General features: G+C 38.1%; 2 protein-coding genes across 2 annotated transcripts in view; both read left to right on the top strand.

The window, feature by feature from the left end:
• LOC113018972 (uncharacterized) overlaps positions 1-17,919 on the top strand; it is a 62,945-nt gene that overhangs the window by 15,895 nt on the left and 29,131 nt on the right. The window lies entirely within an intron of this gene.
• On the top strand, positions 5,422-14,323 carry LOC113013695 (killer cell immunoglobulin-like receptor 3DL3). Its single transcript, XM_026154813.1, has 12 exons — positions 5,422-5,431; positions 6,419-6,691; positions 6,831-7,091; positions 7,762-8,028; positions 8,512-8,790; positions 11,292-11,411; positions 11,520-11,535; positions 11,653-11,747; positions 12,134-12,184; positions 13,651-13,713; positions 13,859-13,918; positions 14,038-14,323. The coding sequence occupies exons 1-12, from the start codon at positions 5,422-5,424 to the stop codon at positions 14,043-14,045; spliced, it is 1,503 nt and encodes a 500-aa protein (XP_026010598.1). The 3' UTR covers positions 14,046-14,323.

Raw genomic sequence — 17,919 nt, 5'->3', positions numbered from 1 at the left:
CACAGTGAATTTATACTACGATTAACCAAGATAACAACTGTGAGTTACTGTGATCTGACTGGGAAACTGTGACAATGGGTAGGAGAGATAACACAGATGACGCAACACCGAACACAGGAAGACTGAGGACTTAAATACACACATAAGGTGATCAGGGGAAGTGGAGACACATAAGGACACAGCTGACTAGAATGAAACATAATGACACAGGGGAGAGTAAAGCTAACCACACGAACACAGAACACAAGACCCTTTCCAAAATAAAACAGGAAACATGAAGATTTAGACACGACAACACACGCTTAACAGACCTAACACACATGACAGACTAGACAAGGAACCAAACACAGAAACCAAGGAGACAGATGATAAATAATCACTAACCTCAATCTCCACTAAACCCTAAATAAGAATAACACACAAACTTATAACCAAACTAACATGAAAACTTGTGACACTATGGGCAGCTATTGTAAAGAAATAGCAACATTGAGTCCTTTGGCCAGCACCTTCTTTTCAGGTTCAGTGAGGTTCCTGTCTGAAAAGTTCTTCACCCATTCATTCTGACTGTCCTTGGCTGTGGTGTCTTCCTGTTTTTGCCTCTACTGTCTAGGCATCAACTGGGAAATATAAGTTTTCATTCGAAATGTATGGAATTTTAAATGTTGTCTTTGAGACTTGTGGTATTGTTTGTCTTTTGGTATTTCCATATTGGGTTCCTGCCTGTCTTTTTGTTTGTGTTATTGGTGTCTTGGTTTAATAGTGTAATATTTGTGGAGTTTCTTATTTGAGTTTTATACATTGTTCTTTCTTCACTGTGTTTTTTGTTCTGGGCATTTTCTCCTCTCATTGTATTTAGTTCCCAGCGGCTTACTTAACAGATTGCATTTTTTTTTACGTCCTGATGATTTCCTGTGGTTATACTTTAGTTACTTTCTGCTTGGTGGTTTGTTGACCTAAATAATAATTGTAGATGCTTCTGTGAGTGCAAGCAAGAGTGCTCCATTAATCTATGTATGGGTACAATGCGAATAGCAACATATCAGTCGAAAAACATGCTTTGCAGGTGTTGTTTTGGTCTTTTTGTGATAATGTGAGCGCATTTTGCAGAAATCAATAATTACAATAAATATAACTTGGTGGAAACTTTATTGCAAGATATATTGATATACATGATTCAACTCTGCACTGGAGCATTATCTTTAAAAGGATTTTCAGAGTGCGTATTAAACATATCTAGTCTGTCTTGGTTCTGTTTCTTTAATGACTGACTGGTCAGAATTGCTTTGCTCAGTTAGAATTGCTCAGGACTGCATCACTTATTTGTAAATATAACCAAACGTGTTTTAGATTTCATCGTTTCAGCAGTCAAACAGTTTGTTTTGCTGAAGGATCAAGTTTAAAATGACGCTAATGATGAATGTAAAAACATAAAATATGGAAACACTTCACTTGTCGATTAAGATTTCAGTTAAAAAAATATAGATGTCTCTATGAATTGGCAACCAAACCATGTGGCTGTCACAGTTTTGTGAGGTGTTCCTTTAAGTAAATAAGAGACACAAAAAGTAACAGTGTACGTAGGTAACATACATGCATCACGCAGGTGTTTCGCTCAGAAAAACCACACTGAGTTTCACATTGCTAGTGTTCTCTCACTTCCGTCACATTAACATGACAAGAGACCAGTGAAACCACAGCGCTGTTGGCTGATGAAACTGTGCAGCAGTGATAGCAGTTCAGGTATTTGAGTCCCTTCATTATTGTCACTTTTAGTTTAGATTCTAGTCAGGTCTAAATCTAAAATCTAAATCTAAATTGATCAGTAATCAGCAGTTACACATCAATATAACTATTAATAACTATATTGTATTGACAAGCCTGATAAACTGCTCTGACTTTACTTTATATATGTTACAGATGAATGGTGTCCTAAAGGCTAATCTTTTATTTTTATATAAGTGTTACTGTGGTGACTTTTTCATAATTCATCTCCATAATTGTATATATATATATATATATTATATATATATATATATATATACATGCAGATTTTTATGAATTTTACAATGCTTCTTTATACTGAATGAGTTTTGCCCTTACTATCTTCTGCCTGCCCACTGGATGTGACAGCTGTGTGGACTATATGCTCTCTGATCAGAAGTGAACAGCATGCATTTCTGTGAAATCTTTCAGCTTTACAACTTCAGCAGATGTGAACAGAAACTGAATGTGGGCAGAAGGAAAACTCAAAAGTGACTTTTAAAAACTTTTTTTCTTTTTCTAACTCTTCAAAGCTACATCATGATCACAAGGTAGGATGCTCCAGTGTTTTATTCTGAATACCTGGTTGTTTTTTTTTACGCATGGTTTGGTTAAATTAACACTATTTATAAATGAGGTGCTTCAAAACCATTGTACAGGTCAGCCACTGATTTATTTTTAAATCCTCTACTTTCCATTTCTATAAAGGTTTCTTTCTGTGAGTTTTACTGTTATCAGACACCACTGAAAGTTAGAATCCCCTCCAAACAGCTGCTGGGGATTCTGCATCTGATGTTGTGCTGCGTTGTAGCCCCTCTGATGCTTATTGAATATCCTGTTGATAATTTCCACCTGTTTATATTTGATTGTAAATTTACAGCTACTTCTAGAGTATATCTACTAGCTTGCATGCTTTTGCGCTCTTTTGTCTCCTTTACTGTGGCCACAGAGCAAAAAATTGAACACTGGTAGCACAGTCATTTTGTGGTTGACCATTGTACATCTAAAGATAGGTGAACTGCAGCTTGTGAATTTCATAGCACAAGGCTGTGAACAAGTTTTGAGTGTTCTTAGTAATTTATCTGGGATCAACACTGAGTAATTTGGCCTTTATTATTATTATTATTATTATTATTATTATTATTATTACTTGACATATACACAGTATGTGGACACAGTCTTGTGCTTCATGATATTTAAAAAATATGTGCTTCCTGTTCAGTATCAGTGAAAGTACAGCTGCTGCTAACACAAAGAGATCAGGCAGGTCTGACTTTTCTTCTGTTTCTCCTATAAACATTTTAAGTGTCTCACTTTACATCATGTTCTTCCTGTTTGTAAACTGCTGTGAGTGCTGCAACACCCAGTCTGTAGTCACTATTTAATATTCAAGCAGAATAGAATGAATACCTGAATTATCAACTGCCTTTTTCCTCACATCTATTAATGAATCATATCATTAATTATGTCCATTTGCAGATTAACTTAAAGTATAAGAATCCTGCAGTAGCCCTGGTTCACAACTGTTACTGCAAAACAGTTCAATAGCTGTCAGTTATGACATTACAGAGCTTTACAGCGTTATCTGCTAACACAGGGCAGGACGGCAGGATGGTGTAGATGTGTCTCATTTATGTACCTTTTTTTTTTTTCGGACCATAAGGCATACTGTCGATGAACAGGTCAGTTTTCATACATAAGGTGCACAGAATGATAAGGCGCATTAAGCGAAACAAAACAGTCAGATAAGTCAAACTTTACTCAACTCATTCTTCTTAATTCCTCCAATTCTGTACCATTGATTCAATAATGATGAATTTTCTCACAGCTGCTCTATTCCCATGTTGTTGCAGTATATTAATGACTAACCTCATATTGTGGATGGATTATCTCAGTTGTTCTTCTGACTGAAGTTTGGTCTGTTTACAGCATCCTGCCATGCGACTGCATTTGTCCCTAACCATCGGGAAACCTCAAGTTAACTTTTATAGAGTGGAAAAAAGTTAGAATTCATCCTCGAGCTTTAGTGTTTATCTTATGCTTACGTAGCTGTTTTGCTAGCGATCACATAGGACATCAATATATACCAGCTAGCCCATCTTCAGTAACCCTACCAACGTCACTGCTGTTTAGTTTCCTGTCTTAATTTATGTTGGAAGTGATAACAGAGTTGTACGTTTTAGTTTTTTCAGAAATCTCTCAGTCAGAACATGGCATCCGGTCTTAAGTCTGACGTCATTAGCCATGTCTGGGTCCAAACTCTGCTGCAGATCCCAAAGCCAAACCATCATTGCCGAGAGAGGCTGACAATGATCACTGACTGTTTGTTGAGATTAAACAGAACAAGATACAAAGTATTAAAACAAGTTAAAAACACAACAGCCTTATTAAACGGAGAATAGTTTGGGCCCGAAAGCAAGATTCATCACGTCTTCACTTAAAGTCTAGATATCATGTTTTGGTGGAAGCTAGCGAGCTAACTTCCTGCTAACTACTAACATCTAGTTTGTGAAACAAAGAAATCCCTCGCAGTTTAACCATCACAGGTAGTTTTTTCCTGTGCCTGTGTTCACGACAAAGCTCAGAACCACAGAGTAAGATTATTTATAGCTCTGTGCTGAGGCTGAGCTGCAAGATCAGACTGCACATCTGACAGTGTGATGTTAAAAAGCTGGAAATCAGATCAACCGCCAACTAAAAGTCAGCTGAAATAGACTCTACAGTAATTAGAAAGCAGGCTACATTATGAGTTTTAGTACTGCTAATTAGAGCCGTCCTTTTAAAATGATGCCATCAAAGTTCACTCCACTGCTGAAAAACAGATAGTGACCTCAGTCTCACAGGGGTTATAAATGACACACTGTTCCTTTTGCTTCTGTCATCTAGAGCGGGTCAGCTACTAATACAAGGTTGCTGGTTCAATCCCTGGCTGCTCCAGGCTTCATGTTCCAGTATCCTTGGGCAAGATACTGGTCCAGAGTTGCTCCTGATGCTTTCATCATTGTGTCAATGTTAGACTGAAAACACTTTGCAACACAGTTACACGACTAAGCATGTAGTAGACACACAGTTCTACATGTGGATGTCACACGTTTTATGGATGTAATAGGTTGCAGTAAACTGCAGTGCCAGCAGAGGGAGACATTTTATTTCAAGCCAACATGAAAACAGTCATGGAAAACATTTAAAGAAACATTATTAACAGATTTAGATCTGCCGCCTAGCTCAATCATTTCTGGCATCTGGTATGTACTTCATACCTTCCTTGGTCATTTGCAACTGTGTCTGAATAATTGAGACTTGCTGTATAAAGTTTTTTGAGTCCTCAGGTAGAATAGAGCAGAGTTTTATAAGAACCAATGCATTTACCATTTACATTTGACTTGTAGCCTGAGTCATTATGACATGCAATGTGGACTGATTGTTGTACAGCCATCTCTGCTAGACTTGAGCACCCAAAATGCTTAATGTACAGAATTTAATGAGCAGGCTTCAAAATGTTTAACTTATTTAGACTAATTTCATTAATAATCCATTTTCCAGTTCCATTTACTCCAATATTTGAAAAACCATAATAATGGGTCACAGACCCATGATCATGACAATAACCCCAGGACCCTGGGCACGTTGTTCACTTCATTTCACTACATCAAGGACATGCTGGCAGGTGAGAGTGGAGTGGGATCTCAAATTTAATTTACATTAACTGTGATTTCTCTTTCTTCAAAGTAGAACATCTGTGGATGAGAGAGCTGCAGGACTGTGATGATGGGGAATACTTTGCTGGCATTATTCTGTAAGTACACTGATTTTCTCTGTTTGTGTGCCACTAACTGAGAAAAAAAAATCTCTCTGTTACTTTGAGAGTTTGATTAGATCCAGTTGGGTTTTTTTTTTGTTGTTGTTGTTGTTATTGATTTAAACGTTTTTTAAAGTTACTTTGAGTTGAGTTTCTTTTACTTCTTCATTATTTTACAAATTACAAAAAGTCAATTATGTTTTTGTGATGTTTCGAGCCTGTTTATTATCACATAATATATGGGTACAAATATGTTGATGGGGCATCTGAAAAATCTGTTTATGATTGATAAAGTGTGGATATTAATCTTTATTCTAGTGTTCAGTACATTCTTCTCAGGAAATGCTGAAGGTGAGAAATTGTTTTCTTTGTTTTCCATTTGTGTAATGTGTTTAGTATTTACATTTTCCCAGCTCCATTTTTTTCTTATATTTTATACAATTATACAGTTTTATATACTTAATTATGTGTGTAACATTGGGATATTACATACATGTTGTTAAACTCACCCATGAGGCTAATTCTCTGGTTTTGTACTTCATGCAGATCAGTTTTCTTTTTGTGAATTCATCTGGTTGTCTCAGCAGATTCCAATAGTAATCCAGAATAAGCCACTGCTGAGAATATGAGAACAACCACAAACACAGACAGTTTCATATCCTTCTTTGTAGTGATTATCTCACAAACTCACTTTTAAAAGTCTCTGAAACTTAAATGAAAATGTTTAGATTAATATGTGAAACTATAGCCTCCATATACATCCATGTGTTGTAATCTCATGACTCCAGTGTGAGTCATGTTTTAATTTGGATGAGATATTCTGCAACATTCATTTTATTTCTTTTAACTCAACAGCAAATAAACCTAGAGCCACACTGACAGCACAACGTTCAATCATACCAGCAGGGGGCAGTGTGACACTGAGCTGCTCTGTGGAGGGCTCTGCTGGCTGGAATTTTGACTGGTTCAGACGTGATTCAGAGTTTTCTGGAGCTCAGAAAATAGGAGCTGGAAGATCAGAGCACACTATCAGTATTTCAGAAGGAGGCATCTATTACTGCATTGGAAGGAGAGGAGATCCAGTTTTCTACACAGAGTACAGTGCTCCAGTTACAATTCAGAAACAACGTGAGGGTGAAATTTTGTTGTGAAACACAGTAAAACAAAAATTCATGATTAAATTAAAGTAGAACTTTGTAACTTTGATTTTATTTCGTTCACTGTTGGTTTGTTCATGAATATTTGTGTTTATTTGTTTGTTGAACAGTTTGGGCTGCTGTGAAACTGCAGCACAACTGGTCTCAGATATTCACTGGTGAGACAATCACTCTCAGATGTGAGATTCAGGGAGGTGAAGGAAAGGTGTGGAAATATGAATGGACAGCACCCAACACAAACAGCCCTCCAACATCCAGTGAATACAGGATCAGCAGAGTTTCAGTGTCCCACAGTGGAGACTACAGATGTCGGGGTAGCAGTGACTATCTCTTAACAGGATGGAGTGATGCCTTCAGACTGACAGTTTCATGTGAGTTGGACCATGATTCATGCTGACATTTAATGTTTTCATGTTTACATTTGTCTACTACTCATTGGTGTTCATTCAAAACTGAACTGGTATTTGAAGTTTTAATATTTATTTTCTTATTAATTAATTAATTTTCTTATTGTTATTTTCCCTGAACTAAATGATAACATGATGTATGTTTTCCTGTTTCTTCAACAGCAAGTAAACCCAGAGCCACACTGACAGCACAACGTTCAATCATACCAGCAGGGGGCAGTGTGACACTGAGCTGCTCTGTGGAGGGCTCTGCTGGCTGGAAGTTTGACTGGTTCAGACGTGATTCAGTCTCTTCTAAAGCTCAGCTCATGAGAGGAAATGAAGCAAACAGAGTTATTAGTGTCTCACAAGGAGGTCTGTACCACTGCAGAGGAGGGAGAGGAGATCCAGTTTACTACACAGAGGACAGCAGTGACGTCACAGTTACAGAAACTCGTGAGATTAATAATTTTATTGCTGCCAAACTGAGAGATGTTATGTTGTGTTCTGTGCTAACAATTTCATTCAACAACTATGAGTTTATTAAACCTGAGATGAGAGACAACTCCTGACAAATAGAAGAATTTATTCAGTCTTATTTTTTTTTATCTTCATGTTTCTTCTTGTGTCTAACCAGATATTTTCCTGTGAACAGTTCCCAGTAAGCCCACTGTGACCCTGCAGCCATCCTGGACTCAGATATACAGCGGTGAGACAGTCACTGTCAGATGTGAGATTCAGGGAGGTGAAGGAGCTCAGTGGACGTATGAATGGAGAGCAGCCAAGTTAAACACACCTCCAACATCCAATGAATACAGAATCATCAGAGCTACTGAGTCTGACAGTGGAGGATACAGCTGCCGGGGCAGAAGGGACTATTTCTTCTCAGAGTGGAGTGATATCATCACACTGACTGTATCATGTAAGATCTTTCATCCAGAGTATCTAAATAAGGAAAAAGCACTTCTTCTTTCTTACAGCTTTATAACTGTCTTTCATGTTGGTCAGTAAAATGTTTAGTTTTTTTTCCAACAACAAAAACCTGAACAGCAGCTTTTTATTCACAGTGAAGAGAACAAAACATATGAGAGTAACTTCTCTGCTGTGCAGCTCTAATACATGAAAGATGAAATGCAGAACAAATGCTGAATCTGTCTCAGCTGCTCCACCACATCCACTAAGAAACATTAAATCCACTGATTGTTCCTCATGTGTGTTTTTAACTTAGAAATGCAGCAAATTAAATATGAAAGATTAGTGTTGTGTTTGTGTGATAGTTGTACAGTTTGTTGCAGCTTCACCATTAAAGTTATGTGATATTTATTATTTACATATTTCCACCAAGTTATTTCAACTGGTTTGATTCAGTCATTGACTTTTGTTCTTTTTCTAAACTGAACTGCAGATAAACCAAAGGCCAAACTGAGAGCTGATAACACAGCTGTTCCAGTAGGGGGCAGTGTGACCCTGACCTGCTCTGTGAACCCATCATCATCATCTGGATGGAAATACTACTGGTACAGAGATGAGAAATCCTCTGAAGCCCTGACTACACAAGATGCAGTTTTCCACTCAAATGGACAAATCAGTGTCTCACAGGAAGGACTCTACAGGTGCAGAGGAGGAAGAGGAAACCCAGTTTACTACACAGAGGACAGCCAGTCAGTCAGGATGTGGAAAACTGGTGAGTTCAAAGTTAACGAACCAAAAATCACTACATTTGATGGAAATTGACCCCTTTTGTCATTCATTTACTCATTTTGTGAATACATACAGTCCCAATCAGACCTGTTGTGACTCTGTATCCAAACTGGTCTGAGATATACAGAGGAGAGACGATCACTGTCAGATGTGAGATCCATGGAGGAGACACTGAGTGGGATTATGAGTGGGAAACAAACAGCAGGATAAAAGCTCCAAATCAAAGTGAATACAGGATTAGATCTGCTTCATCATCCAACAGTGGAAACTATCGCTGTAAGGGCAGAATGAAAAGTTCACAGCATGAAACAACAGAGTGGAGTGATTCAGTCACACTGACAGTTTCTGACAGTAAGTAGAGTCATAGTTCATTTAACCTGGAAATAGAAACAGTTTGTAAAAATGTGTTTTTATTAGTACATGTTGAGATATTTGACATGTTTAGATAGTCTCACTCTTAAAGTTCATCATAAATATTTGTGAGTCAACATTTTAGTGACATTGAATTCAGAGTTAAGAGACGAAAGATTGAGAGCAAATCTTTGTTGAACAGATGAACCCCGTCCTGTCCTCACTGTGTCTCCATCATGGCTGAGTCCTGGAGCCTCAGTAACTCTGAACTGTGAGGTTGAACATCCGTCTGCAGGATGGAGCTTCTACTGGTATAAAGCTGTTCCTGATCTATCAGAGAAATCCTCCAGTTATGAGCTGCTACCTGATGGCAGTGGGACTGCACAGGACTCCTACATCATTCATGGACAGACACACACAGCAGGATATGTGTGCAGAGCTGGAAGAGGAGACCCAGAGTATCACACTGATCACAGTCAACCAAAGTTTGTCTGGTCTGCAGGTCAGTTTGATTCTATCTTTTTTCAAGTAATGCAACAACCAAAAAATGTGAATTAATGGGTTGTTTTTGGCTTAGCATTGAAAGTGAAAATTATAGTTTGACCAATACGAACACTGCGTCTTTTAGCACTGACCTTTAAACATTAAAGCAAAAGAATATTTTCACTGTGATATTTTGAATCCTAACATCTGTGAGCTTTGTGTCTTCACTGCATGTTGTTTCCAGATGTTCGTTCAGCAGCGTCTCTCACAGTGAGTCCTGACAGAGTGCAACACTTCACCTCTGACTCTGTCTCACTGACCTGTGAGGGAAACTTCACTGAGTGGAGAGTGAGGAAGTTCTCTGAGGACGGCCGACTGTACTCTGACTGTAGGAGAATGACTGGATCCACATGTAAAATCGATTACATATTAAAGTCAGATACTGCAGTGTACTGGTGTGAGTCTGGATCAGGAGATTTCAGCAATGCAGTCAACATCACTGTACAGAGTATGTTATTATACATTCATCATGTTCTTTTGGTCATTTTTTTCCCGTTTATGTTATTTATTAGCTCATAGTGTTTCCCCACTACGGTACTGTTTGAAAGTAAATCTATCAAAAAGAGACAAAAAGTGGGACATTTAGGCAATTGTAAGTCTTATTTTAGCTCGACCCTTATCAGTGAATAAGCAGTAAATGTCATGAAAAAAAGAAAAATTGTTTTCATAATTCTGCTAGAGGTGGGGTCGCCGCTGCATAGAGTTTTCAGAGTACCAAATATTCCTTTTTAACATATATACTAAAAAAAAAAAAAATTAATAAAAAGAAAATCGTAAACTCAACAGAAACCCATCAAATCAGAGTACATCTAAAATAACACCTCATGTTCCTCTTTTCTTGTGTGGCTGTGTTTGATATGTGCTAATGCATAAACAAGCAGCTGGTGAGTAGACAGATTTGATTTGGAATGTCTTATGAGATTAACGTTTGGTGTCTAAGGCACTATATATTTTATAGGTCATATGTATATTTGGTAAAAAAAAAAAAAAAGTTCCTTTTAGGAAATGTACAGTAGTTCTTCAACACATCACAACCCTAACCTTCAGAAAACCTTCAAAAAGCTGAAGTTGCCAAAATAACATGATGATGTGATTTTTGTGACCTTCAGCTTTTTTTTTCTCAAGGTTACCCACTGACTAACAGGAACATCATTCATTATTTCACAGATAATTATTATGGTCCTATCCTGGTGAGTCCTGTTCATCCTGTGACTGAGGGAGCTTCTGTTAGTCTGAGCTGCAGTTTGAGAACACAAAAAATACTTTCTAATGTGTTTTTCTATCACAATTACAAACTTATTCAAAATGATACCCGAGGGGAGCTGAAGATCTCTGCAGTGTCAAAGTCTGATGAAGGTTTCTACAAGTGTCAGTACTCAGGAAGAGAGTCAGCACAGAGCTGGATGTCAGTTAAAGGTGAGCAGGATCAAAACATTTGATGGATTTCTGCAAATGATTAACATAGCCACCATAGAGTATATTAATGAGTATGTGTTTGTCTTTCTTTCACCTGACTCTACTTTCGTAAGAACATTTTTAGAAAGATTTCTCAAGTCTCTAAATGTTTACTGTTAATGTTTACAATCACAGTAGCTCCATCAGGACCTGAAAGGACTTCATGTCCTGTGTGGTTGGTTGTTGGACTGGTTTGTGGAGTCTCTCTTCTTCTTATTCTCTTGCTCTTAATGTATCGCTATAGAAAGGCAAAGGGTGAGACACTTTTACAAATACACCAACATGTGATGATGTTCTGGCACAAAATAGAAGTAAAATGATTTGCACTGAGAGAAAAAACAATTTTTTTTTCTCTTTTAACAGATTTATGCTTCACTGGGTTGGTATAAAACTTTATATTCCTATTTTCACTCTGAACATTCAGCAGTATTTTCTTTTACTGTGCTAAATTTAGTGTATTATGTTATTATCTGTACATTTGTTATGTTTTCATTAGGCCGATCCAGTCAGACATCAACAGTCAAGACTCCACCAGAAATCATGGAGTCAATCAGGATGAAATACAGGATGAATACAAATCTCTTCACCCTGGTGAGTCATAAAATCAAACTTTAGTATTAATTATTAGTCTTCATAACCCCCAGGAGTTCTGGTCAACTTTTTTTCAAAGAGCCTGAATCAAAGGCAAAAATCCAGAACACAAAAACTTAGGGGAAAAAAAATCAAGTGAAATTAATTTGGTGTCTTTGCACTTTAACAAAAATATGTAGTTGCTGTAATGCATTAAACTCTAACATGATACTCTGACCTTGGCTTTTTAAGGTGAATATGAACTCTATGAAACAGCCCATCACTCAGAAGACACTGCAAATGGTAAATGGGATCTTTTGAATAGCACACAGCAGTTTGAAATATAAATAATTATTTTAAATGTATTGAAATGAAACTCTGACTCTGATTTTATTATCTTTGTCAAGGTGATCATCACATCTATGAAACAATCCAAGACTTGGAAGATACTGCAAAAGGTACACATTATCTTTTGAATATCATAGAGTTAATGTACCTGCTGCTCTTTGTGGATTTGAATTCAACAAGATGTGTTATTACTGCTAATTTCTATCCTTTACACTGTTTATGCTTTCTAATATTATACACTATACAACCATCATCTGCTTAATTTCAAATTCATCTTTAATACCCTTTATGCAACCTCTCTGATAATGAGCACCAGTCGCACACTGTTCTTTACTATAAATCCATCACAATACACCAAACTAACCTGTTTAATCTGCACTAAACTGCAGTGGATTTTCATGCAACCTTTAAGAAACACAGTTAGTGTTAGTTTTACAGTTACCTCAGTTTGTTTGAAGCAGGTTTCACAATCTGAATAACATAACTTCATATGTACAGACCTGATGTCTGATTTAAAAACAATAAGACTTACATGGAAGCTTTAAATTTCCAGTTTATTAAAATTTCACTGAGCAGTCCCTACCTTTAAATCTAACCCTTCTTCCGATAAATACGATTCATTTGAAATTATCTGACACTTAAAAACGTCTGACAAAGTGCCTGAAAAACCCATTAAAAAACAGCCTACTGTAACCCCCGACTATTACACATGGTTTTGCCTCTTAAAAAATGCAATAATAATAATAATAATAATCATCATCATCATCATCATCATAATACATTTTATTTATTTAAAAGCACCTTTCAAAACACCCAAGGATACTGTACAGCAAATAAAAACAGGCATAAAAAACATGAAATACACACAATAATAAGAATAGCAGATAGAAAGTTTAATATCAGGGATAGGTTATGAGGAGTAGGCAATTTTAAACAGGTGGGTTTTGAGGTTGGACTTAAAAAGAGGGAATGAGGTGATGTTTCTGAGGTCAGGGGATAAGGAATTCCAAAGTCGGGGTGCACAGTGGCTAAAAGCCCTGCCCCCCATAGAAACAAGACGAGAGGAAGGAACAGAAAGAGAAAGGGAGCAGGATTATCTGAGAGTGAGTTACAGTCAATCCAAGAGGTAACGAGGCTATGGACGAGGATAGCAGTGGCATGTGGAGAGAGGAAGGGGCGGAGGAGATTGATGTTACGGAGTTGGAAATATGCTGAGCGAGTGACATTACTGATTTGAGAGTTAAAGGATAATGTACAAAAACAGGATTTCCTTTCATGTGTTACTGTGAAGAAGCGCAGTGATGAAATAATAACTCCCCATAAATGCACAAAACCATAAGTAACAAACCTGTTTTGAAAATGGGAGTGGGAAGTACAGATGATTGTTTAAAAAGTGGGAAGTAAAAGAAAAAAGTTGTCAGAAAAAAAATACAAATACAGATGAAAATTGCACAATGATGAAGTATTTGTACTTTGTTACTTCTGGTGGTTAAAGATGTATAAACATTTGAATTAAAAACACTAATCCAGATGATCATTTTTTATAATCCTCTAACTAAAAAAAATTACATTTCAGAGGAAGATGAATCACCTGAAGCCACATACTCTCTTATAGAGGTTAAAGACTTTGGGATGGAGAGTGAGTATCTAACATGTGCAATTTAAAATTACAAAAAAAAAAATTAAAATACATTTAAAAATCTAGTTAAGAAAGGTTTTCACCTCCAGCACTGAAATGCACATTAATTATTTTCTTTTGCTCATTCATCTGATTATCTCAGCAGGGAAGCATCATAAACCACATAAGAGTATTATTTACACTGATGTGAATATGGGAACTGCAGGTAAACTCACAACAGTCATGCACTGAAATGTCTGATTACATTGACAATATGCCTTGACAAGATTAAATGGCCTCACCACATAACATCCTTACTTTTTGTCTTTTGTGTTTGCCTTACAGGTCAGTGAAGAGAGCAACAGCAGCAAAGCCAAAGAGAAGCATAATGTAATCATACTATAATGATCAGATCATATGCATGCCATATGTCTTCCTTGCATCCTCTGAGTGAGACAATCTTGATAAAACTTTCCATAAGCACTGCATAGGGCACTGTGAGTGGCCCATGCAATGCATAAATATTTTACAAAAGTCTCAGAATCATATAGAATTGTGTATTTGACAGTTCAACTGAGCAATAATGGAATATCAGATTAGAGTGGCGTGTCTAATTTAATGTATTTTAGCAACATATTATAGCATATATCACAGTATCTTGTTTATCGTAGTATATACATATTTCTAGTCCCTGTCTCCAGTGCAGGGTGGAGGGATTTGCTAGTATGTAATAATATAGACCCAATACTCTGTTTTTACACGAAGGCACCAATACATTTTTGTACAGTATGACATATTATACATTATGTTAAAATAAATAAATGGTGTGACTGATACTGTATGGAGTTGAATTTTGTCCAGTTTTGAGAAGTTTATTCTTCTATGGATTTCTTTTTCTTAATTTCCAGTCTGTCAGCAGTATTTTTCTTGCATCATGCTGCTGTATATCATAATTGTAAACTATAACTGTGAAACCCTATAAGACTAAGGTTTATATTTATGATAAATCCTTAGAGTAACAGCCATCACTAGGGGGTGGTCAATTGTTAATCATGAGATCTCCAAATGGACTGTGCTCTATTGAAATGCTTGTGCAGTGGTGTGTTTTGGTTTTCTATCCCCCATTAGCGGGAAGTAAATGCGAGGTGCGCCTGTTTCTTGCCCACAGGGAGGAGAGGGAGGGGGGGGGGGGGGGGGGGGGATTCTGGTTGGCTGGAGCGGCATCTAATAACCAGCTAGCAAAAAAACAAAACAAAATTAGAATAAACCAACAAAATCTAAAACACCAGACATTGTGATACAGACTTATAATCTTCACCAATGTTTTTTTCTGAATTCTATCACACACATATACGCGTGAGCGTGAGGGCCCTCGGTGCGCCTGCTTGCTGCCGCTTCAGTGCTGAAGTCTCACAAACAACCTGTCGAAAGGGGAAGGAGTCCGGCTGCTTCCAAATAGAGCACATTTTATTCATAATATTGTCAATCCAAGCCCATTATATATTCATGATTTTTTCCTGGGTTGGGCGAAATCCCAGAACTAAACCCTAGACAAACCAGATCTGTGCACTAAGGTGTAGGTCTGTTAGGTTATGTTGTGGTGATCCTCGGGTTGGGGGATGGGTGTTCATGGTTGATCTGATATCCTCGTGTTGGTGTTGTTCCCAGATCATCATACTAAATGTTGTTCCAGGATCAACATTGCAAGTGACCAATCAGAATGTTGTGACGTCATACTTTTGCGACTTCGGGAAAAACCGGCGTAAAACAAAAAGCTGTACTAAAGCTGCATGAAACCGCCTCTGTCCGCCGATCAACTGACCCTGACCCTGACCCTAACCCTAACCCTTTAATAAACAGTAAGCAGAATTGATATTGTCCTTGCAACATTGGAATTTCATAAATGCACGAATGGCTTGGTGCGCAAAAGTATAACGTCACAACAATGTGATTGGTCACTTGCAATGTTGAACGTGGAACAACATTTTCATGATGGTCTGGGAACAACACCAACACGAGGATATCAGATCATCCGGGTGTTCATACTGGAGTGCAAAATTAAAACCAATGGAAGATGGACGAGAAAGGTTCAAAGCCATCAGGCGCTCAGTTTAGGAAAAAAAAGTTTTTACAGTGCAGTTGCAGTGTTTACAGTGTATTAGATGGAGGAGTTGTACAGGGAGATGGCCACGGGCAGGAATGATTTCCTGTGTCGTTCAGTTGTGTTTTTTGGTAATCTCAGTCTCACACTGAGCGTGCTCCTGTGACTAGCCAGCACGTCATGGAGTGGGTTTGAAGTATTATCCAGCATTGTCCTTATCTTGGACGACATCCGCCTCTGTTCGCCCAGGGTACCAAACATGCTAGGACCGCCCCTGAGTGCTTGCATACCTTTATTGCTGCTTTCAGTTTTACTTAAATGCCAAACATGTAGCATAGATCCTATAAGAAACTATTAACTCTAGCATGGCACAATTAACATTTCTTTTGCTACAACTAATTATTTATAAAAAAGATTGATGAGGAAACTACATTCTTGTTTATTCACCACTTACCTAACCCAAACTGCTGTTTGCGGCTTTGCTCTGTTCTCCAAAAATGAGAAATTTGCAGATGTTCGTATGTGACTTGTTAAAAGAATTACAAAATCTGGTTACTACAGATGTGTTCTCAGTGGAAACAATTTTTTTCTGAAATAGATGTTGGATTTCATTTAAAATGACACTTTATGTCTGATCTCAGTGAATCTCACTATATACTAAAACTAATTTCCTGAACTTTAAACAGCTTATTATGTTGAGATTGTTTAACTTTGAACTCTTCCCATGAGCCTCGGGAACTGGCCCAATGTGAGGTAACTGAAAGCTTAAAGAGAACAAATTTATGTGAATACACCCTCAGAGCTACTTTTAAGGACACATGTTAGCTCAAAGAGGAAGCAGGACCTCATCTTGCCTCACATGCACTTCTGTTTCAAAACGCTATTTCTCCTTTCCTCAAGCTCACCCACATCCTGCACAGCATCATGACCAGCCTTAAAATCAGAATTTCACCACATGGATGAGATGTCAAAAAGATTCTGTGTGGTTGTAAAATCAGACACTTAAACACAAACTCTTAAACCAAACTGCAAAAAGCACTTTTATATCCGCTGGCCCAAGCCAAAATGACCAAAAACTAAATCTTTACAAAAACGACAATAGTAAAGCAGGAAACTCCTGAATGTAAGAAGACACACATTCTGCAACAAGTGGCAATCCCATATCACTGAGACCGAACTCTATCATCTAAAATGACAATGCTCACTTCCACACAAAGGGTTTATCAAAGTACCTCCAGAATTTGGGAGTGGGGAGGATGAAATGGCAGTCCTGACCTCAACCCCATCGGATACTTGTGGGGTCAGCTTAGGGAAAATATTCTGTGGACTGTGGCATTAAAATAACACATAACTTCATAAAAAAACATCATACCAAATGTCAAACATAATGGCAACAATGTGATTATCTGAAACTTGTTTACTACTTCAGGACCTGGATGACTTTCCTTTACTGATGGAACCATGACTGCTGCAATCTAGTTGTACTGTTCAAAATTATACATGTGCAAGACACTGTTAATACTCTCAATAATGGATTTAAAGCTGCAGATTTCATTGTTAAAAGTGCACAAAATGGGATATTAAAAAGCATGTGATCGCTAACAACAACAGAGTGTCATGGTCCGCGGCCCGGCGTCCGAGAAGCTGATAGGATGCCCACGCCCACGGGCGTGGCTGTTGACTCCACACCTGCACCCCATCCCAGGCGATCATCAGGTGGACTATTTGATCCAGCCCAGCCTGCTGCTCCACGCCAGTCCGCAGGTGTACGTTACAGTGGTAACGTACACCTGCGGGAAAGCGATTGTGAGAACTCATCTGTCTGAACGAGCGCTAATTCTGTCCTGTGCACTCAGATAAACAACTCGGCGTGTTTTTTGAGCCACCTGCCCGTCTGGAATTTGGATCGCCTTCAGTACTCGCCACCTCGACTTTCTTGGAGCTCCCCCGCGGACCCTCACCCCTCCCTCCGGCTCCCACGGCCCCGCTGTCACCGTAAGACTCATACTCTTCCCCCACGTATGCTGCTATTTCCCCGCGCCCCAATAATTCTTGTCCTTTTTCTGTTGCAGCCTCCCACAGTCTCATTTTCGGCGTTCCTGCGCGACTCATCTCCCGGTCCCTTG

Source organism: Astatotilapia calliptera, chromosome 3, assembly GCF_900246225.1.
Source record: "Astatotilapia calliptera chromosome 3, fAstCal1.2, whole genome shotgun sequence".
NCBI lineage: Eukaryota > Metazoa > Chordata > Actinopteri > Cichliformes > Cichlidae > Astatotilapia > Astatotilapia calliptera.
Note: the sequence above shows the minus strand (reverse complement) of the source record. Positions and strands in the feature narration are given on the sequence as shown.